This window comes from Rhopalosiphum maidis, chromosome 2 (genome assembly GCF_003676215.2).
Source record: "Rhopalosiphum maidis isolate BTI-1 chromosome 2, ASM367621v3, whole genome shotgun sequence".
Lineage (NCBI taxonomy): Eukaryota > Metazoa > Arthropoda > Insecta > Hemiptera > Aphididae > Rhopalosiphum > Rhopalosiphum maidis.
This window is the reverse complement of record NC_040878.1, coordinates 6305744-6313537: the sequence shown is the minus strand read 5'-3', so window position 1 is coordinate 6313537 and position 7794 is coordinate 6305744. Positions and strand designations below refer to the sequence as shown.

General features: G+C 36.6%; 1 protein-coding gene across 3 annotated transcripts in view; it reads right to left on the bottom strand.

The window, feature by feature from the left end:
* Positions 1-3111: 3111 nt before the first annotated feature.
* The window catches only part of LOC113554232 (homeobox protein caupolican), a 41717-nt gene continuing 37034 nt past the window's right edge, over positions 3112-7794 (bottom strand). For all 3 annotated transcript variants that reach the window (XM_026957981.1, XM_026957982.1, XM_026957983.1), the window contains exon 5: positions 3112-4270. In XM_026957981.1, coding sequence (XP_026813782.1) covers positions 3441-4270 — 830 coding nt within the window. In that variant the 3' untranslated portion in view covers positions 3112-3440. The remainder of the gene's footprint in view (positions 4271-7794) is intronic.

The following is a 7794-nucleotide window of genomic DNA, read 5'->3' as shown; positions in this document are numbered from 1 at the left end:
CGTTTGTCCGTTATTACGCGTATTTAACAGGCGCGATCCCTCAGGCGAGGAATCTGTGCTTCAGTGGTGTGTGTACAACGTATAATATAAAGGTCCATAATATTACGCTCATACTTCGTTCGAGCCCGCTTTTGCGACGATGGTCTTACCTGGGACTTCTCGGCTTATATAATACGTGTACCAGTATAATAGCGTAATATGATAATTAATATTTTATTAGTTATTATAATACAGTGTGCATTGAATCTACTCGTTCTCATTGCTACCTGCACGTGTCACTTCGTGATATTATACACCTGTGGTGTTCCCCCGCATCCCAATATGGATGTGGCAAAGGAAACCAATAAAAAATTAAAAAAAAAAAATGTTAGTTGTTTTTTTATACATTACTAATAATTCTTTTAAAAAATTGCCTGGCCCATAATAGAGCTGGGGGAAACATAATTATAAAATAAATAGATGACACATATATACGATAGCGATACGACGGCTGTCGGGGACCTTACCTAACGTGGCTTAGACAAAATATTGTGAATATTATAAATTATAATATTGTGTTGGAATAATTTGCGTATATATATATCTGCTGCAGATGAGAAGACCGCCAGCGATGACCTTTCGATTGTGTCTGGTCGTCCACGGAGGTTTTTTTTAAAATACATATTATTATCATTATTATATTCGCGGAGACGCGGGTTTTATTTACACCGAATTTTTCTACACTGCGATTTTTACATATATAACCTCCTCCCCCGCCCAATGGTGATGATTTTTATAGCCTTTATATACCAGTATTAAGTATACATAGGTATATAACATATATTCACCACTTGAAATAATTTACAATAAATACTATATATATATATATATACTCACGGTGTAGTGTAATTTCTGATTTTTTTTTTGTTTAACACAAAACGCGCACGCCGTCTACCGCAGTGGTTTTATTTTTTTTATTTATACATAAAACCCTATAACTTCACCAATATCGCTGCAATGTGACGACGAAGATAAATCGTTGGTTTTTTTTTTTTCGTTTAGTTTTCGACGACAATAATATAATTAGCATTGTCCATATCATTATACACACAAAATAAAAAAAACGACTGCGATAAATAAAATCGAAATCTGATTGCGGTTTTTTACACGTTCTTTACGCGCTATATAGGTACGCACACCCATGTGTATATATATTATAAAATATACTGTATACACAATACGCGTTAGGTATTCACATATATTATTATTAGGTGTGCAATATAAACGCGTTTATATTGATAAATTGTCCTGTCGTTGTAATTACGTACGTACGTATACGTGTAAATATTATTGAGGCGTAGTTTTTTAACCTGTACGATGTGTTTTACAGGACTGCATTATTTAATAAAGCAATATGTATTCCGATTTTTACTATCAATTATTCAGACAATAAAATATCTGCAAAATAATATTATGTATTATGCATACGCCGTTCGAAAAACCAACCCTCAGACCACAACGTTTTATCCGGACAGGACGTAATAATAGTCGAGTGATGTTGCACACGTACCACCGCAGTGACTTTCTATAGCTAAACATTCATAATCATCACATGCACACATCCTAAGTACATGTACATTACGATACAGTATTTATATAACAATACATGCGGTGCAACTCTATAGTGAGTGAACAATTGACTTACACGCACAAGTTGATGAAAAAACAAAAACAGTAGACAATCAGTCGGAGTTTAAGCCGTTTTGCGTTATCTTCCAATCTATCTGTCCACAAAACGGCGTAAAGACGACATATTTTTTTTTTTTTTACTTTACGAGTAAATAACAATGAAAAAAAAATCATGTCGGGGTGTCGTAGGTATACTCTCTGACTTCGTAGGACTTGGTTTTGTTTAAAAGAGATGACGATGATGTCGCATGTAATATGCTCGTATATTTATACATATATATTAATAGTTGACTGTTATGCAGTGAACAATATATCATATATTTAGAAAGAGAACGGATCTGTAAAAGGATAAAAAAAAAAAAAAAATAGAATACTTTTTTTTTTAAGAAAAAACAATGTATTAGGAAAAGTACCGACTACAATATCACAAAAAAAACATAATAGAATAATTTAAATTTAAAAGCTATAACAATGGTTTTTTTTTATATTCCAATTAATTACAAAATAAAATAATATCGCGTACCGCTATAAATATAATTATATATATCGTACAAATACAATGTACAAACCGCTAAATATACACTAAAATGGAAAACAATATATAATATGATGCTGCACGAGAAGAGATAATATTATTATATGGTAGTAGTTTTTGTCATACATTCCGTCTAGTTTGTGTGTATATATTTATGTATAATATATATGTTTAAAAATCGTAGTTTATGAGAAAATAAAAACAAGATGAAAGGAAATAAATTAAAATAATAAAACGTAATGTCGTTATATAGAAAGGAACGTCAACAACAATCGGTTCACCTCGCACGATAAAAAATAAAAATAAAAATAAATAATAGGTAGGTAATGACAATATTACAATTTATATATCGTGTATCTCGTGTCCCCGCGGCAAATGTAAAAGATTGTCCAGTCGTCTTAAACCGGACAGACTCGGGGGTACGCCTGTCCTCTACACATAATAATATGATATAATATACAAATATATTATTACACCCACGGTGTATAGGTACGTATATATAAGACACACTCGTACCACCACAACGCGCGCATATCGTATCGTATATTAATATATATATATATAATATATGATTTCTCGGTGAAAAGAAAACGACAAAGTCTCTATCCCGTCACGAGCCCCATCTGCCCCAACACACCCCGCACATCGCTCGAAATTTCCGAATTTTTTTTTTTTAAGAAATCGACGCACACATATGAATATTAAATAACATTTTATGTATTGCAATATACGTACACACGATCTGCATAATCCGAAGCGCAATAATGATGTTCACTCGTCCGTGTACGATGATATCAATCGCGTCGCTTTTTCCAAATATATAATATTATTATTTCTTCGTCGTAAATACGTATATTTATATATGTATAAGTGTATATAATTATTTCGTTTATTATTATTATTATTAATTTTTTTTTTTGGTTTTTCAACAGCAATATCATTATTTTTTTTTTTTTATTTATTTATTATTATTTATTGTCCGCACAATGTCTTATACATGCCGTTTTCTATATCCATATATCATATATCATATGCGTTTTACTTAATATTTTCATTAATATATTATATTCGTCGTATAGTAATAATAATATAATGTTTTATGTACAAAGTTTACTCTTAAATATTATATATATATATATATATACTGTTAATATGTACAAAATAATGTTTATTTGTTTTTATTTTTTTGTTTTGTCTTTGGATTTACGTGTGTGACGGTCGAGCGAGCCTCTTCTCGTCAAGCCCGTTCGGCGTGCTGGACGGCAACGACGGATTCTGCGTCGGACGACGACGAGGCGGGCGACGGTTCGGCGACCGCCGCGGCCGTCGAGTGCAGTTGCTGTTGCTGTTGCTGTTGCTGCTGTTGCTGCTGCTGGTGGTGATGGTGCAAATGGTGCTGGTGGGCCGCGGACGGTTGGAACACTATTCCGCCGCCGCCGCCGAAGGCACGGGCGTGATAGGCCGCGGCCGCGGGATCCTCGTAGAACGACCGGTACAGCTGCTCGTGGCGCGCGTAACCGGCCGGCAGCGACGGTACGGGCACGGCGGGCGGCCGTCGGTGGCCGGACGCCGCGCCGCCGACGGACGGCGGCGACAGTTGCTGGTGGTGCGGCGACCGCGGCGGCGGCGGCGGGGTGGACGGGGTGGTCGTCTCGACCGCGGACGCGACCGTCGTCGTGGTCGTCGTGTCCTTGCTGGCCATGTCGGCCAGCGACCAGATGCGCGGCTTCGGGGCGCTGCTCTGCGACGGCAGCAATACGCCGCCCACTCCGCCGGTGGCCGGCGGCGACACGGACGCGAACCGGTGGTGCAGCGGCGCCGCCGACGGATGGTGGTGGTGATGGTGGTGGCCGAGGTGCGACGGCGGCGGATGGTGCGGCGCTCCGGGGTAGTGGCCGTGGTGGTACGGCGGTGGGTGGTGCAGGAAGTGCGGCGGCGGTGGCCGTTCGAACAGCTCCGGCGAGTCCGGTCCGCTGTCGGCCCGCGATTCACTCCACTCGCTGCCCGTGTGATTGGCGCCGGGACGGTCACCGTCTTCGCTCGATCCCGTGCCCGAATCTTTACAATCTGCTGACACAAAAACGAAACGATATAGTAAAAAAATAATTTATTTTAAACATTATAATGTAATATGATTCACTTTTTTACTATTATTATTATTATTATTATTATTTGCAGTAAACTCTCGAGGGTAACAGAAAAAAATCGATATCCCTCTGGTAAAGTGGTAGATTTTTAAACTAATAATATGCATGTATTAAATCGCGATATAACATAATTTGTGCTTTCTCGTATCCAAATTCAAACATTTATTGATTTTAGATTACCGCAACCGTTATTTCGGTCAGAGTTAATAGTGTCCATAAAAGCCATAATGATATATATATATATATATATATATTAGAAAACTAGTATATTATGTATGTACCTATAGTCGTATCGGAAAATATGTTATTTCTGTGTTATCCCCTTTAAGCACTTGTTGCGCGCGAGCAGTTCCAAAGCTCGTCTAAGCTATATGGTTATTTTTGTCGAACAGAACGCGGTAACATTTATTATTATTACACATGTGCATAGAAACACACGCGTGTTATAATTCGCACGTTGACCTTTAAGAACACTTTAATGTATGAGAACGCATACCGTCGATTTGCACAGTATAATATGCACATAATATTACGTGTAGGTACACGCCGCCGCCGATTGGCAATATTATAAAATATATATTATATGCAACCGACGAGCGTTAATATGCTCATAATTACCCGACTCTCGCGCGTACACTTTAAACGCTAAATTATTATGTATATAAGTATCGAGTACACGGTGTTTTTGCACATAAAAACGTCGTCGCCGGCGCCAAACCGATATAATAACGATTCCGCAGTATAGATAATGTACATACATACATAATAATAATATCATAAGCACAGACGCCGACCGTGTTATCGGGCCGAGTAAAACTGCAGCGGACTCCGCGGAATCGTTAGTAAGTTGTTTGCTCCTAAAACTCCGCGATTTGTGTTTTTAAAGCGCGCGCGAAATGCGAAAATCGTTTCATAAAATATTACCACCGCACCCGTCGTGTACGTACACATCATATTTTATTATGTTCGGTTTGTACGCGTTCTAATGACGATGTACTATATAATATAATAAAATAATGTTATTATTAGTTTTTTGTTACACCGACGGAACACGCTGCAGCAGCACTGTATACCCGTGCGGTTTCCGTTTATTCGAAATGTACGTAAACATAATGTATAAATGATAACGAAAACGAACCACTGAACCGCGTAAAAAAAAAACCGTCGACGGACCGCGTTGTAAAACCGTGAAAACACAATCGTTTTGTCTGAACCTTAATATTTACTTACGACGATGACGTATATCATATAAACAAAATAATCCGCGACGTGAACCACACACAACGGAATCGCCGCGGCCCGGGGGAGAAGACGTTATTTGATGCCAAATAATGAAACGCGTGTGAAAATCATACACAATAATATCGTTGAAAAACGAATGCATACATATTGTGTCCGCCGGGACGTAGGTATTGATAAATTACATTTTGAGCACAACACACGCAATACTTTCAAAGAACGCTTCTGAAAAAAAATTTTCTCCTCGCGCTAGAAAATTAGTCGAAAACTTGTAAATATATTCTTGCAAAAGATCTACAAGACACTGTATTTTAGACACAACGACAGCTGTATTTATGATGATTACACAATTATTGTATTGGATTCTAGAACCGCAAAATTTAAAAAGAAAAAAAGCAATGATAAAATAATATATTCGTTCACCGTATACTTAATAGTTTTTTCTTCGCTTATACGCATTATACTTTATAAATATTATTACGGGTATACGCTTCCTACATATATGTGTAATACCCATATATAATATAAATATAACTCCCGTTCTATGTCACGGATCAGAGTGACGACAACATCACAGAAAATGTTTGTGTTATATGTATGAGTGTTATATGCATATTATAACATAATACTTGTCAACGGTTCGATTACGGATTTTTGGCGGTTATAATGTGTATAATAATATTACACACATAATATTGTACCACCGTATCCGGTTTCGACGCTGTAGTTTTATAATTAGTACGCGACTGATCAGTGGTGTGCCGCAGGAAATTTCCGTCAGCGAAACGATAATAATAATAATGTATAATATTTATTTGTTTTTTTTTCCGCACAAATACACACGTGTCGTGTAAAAATTTACTGAGCGCGGGGGAGGGTGTCTGGCGATGAGAAAAATGTATAATGCAATGTGTGTGTGTGTGTGTGTGTGTGTGTAAAGCCTTCCGACGTGATATAATGGTATTATAATATATTAATATTATATTATATAGGACACGCCAACGGAAAACCGAACGAGATATTATATGGACCGTGTTATTGGCTTTAGATATTATTGTTATTGTCATTACGACGGGCACGTGACTAGTGTTCGGCTCCGGAAATTTACGACCACCGCAATAGGGGAAATAAAAAAAGGGGGCAACTATAATATGTACAATATATACATACAGCGACCGTTGACGACGAGGGAGGCGCTTCAAAACGGTCATCGGAACTGACGGGGCGCGTGATTCGGATCGCGCGCGACGTACTGTCGCGGTGTTCAAGCAATAATTTGAATAGAAAGTATAATGCAGCGATCGAGTACGAGCCCGACGTGTACGTTTTGCTCTTAGTTTTGGTTAAAAAGTAAATCGTTAGTATAAATAAGTATTATTTACTGGGTAAGGGGAACAGATTGTTATAGCGTATAATAATTCGGATATTAATCGACCCGGCGAATTAGATTCGAAAAGCGCAGTAAATATATAATATATAGTAGGTATTATGTACTTATACGCTCACGTGCATCTGCACGAATATAGTCGCAGTATAATATTATACAATAAAGATTATTTTTTTACGGTCACATGACAATATATTATTATGGTGTATTATACGTTTAAATTTAAAGGGTTCGACTTGAACTATAGAAAAACAGTAAATATGAATTTACCTTATACAATCTCGTCAGTGTGCGACCTTTTAATTCGTTCTTATAATTAACGTAAATGTGTAAAACGATATGGATGCTTATTACACAAACGTATTGTAAAGACATTTTTTTATATGCACACAACGTTTGTTGGGTCTATATACGGTATATATTATACGCGATATAAATTATTTACATAATGCATTTTTATTTAAATAGATTTAACTATATATATTTATAAACGGAAAAAGGATGAGACGATATTAATAATGCACAAATGGAAATTTAGATAGAACTCACGATAAATTATGGCGATAAAGTCAATGAAATCAATCCAGCAACTTAATCAAATCAAGTTTTAAATTTAAATAATTTAAATCTTATAATTTCTTTCTATATGTTATTCGCATATATAATACTATCAGTTATATCCCAACGTAATTAATTTATAAATGCTCTTACTTATAATTATTAATAAGTCATAATTATATATAATATCTTAACAGACGTGTACACATTTTTGTACAATGGCCAATTAAGTCTAATCAGGCCTATCCAAAATACCCTTA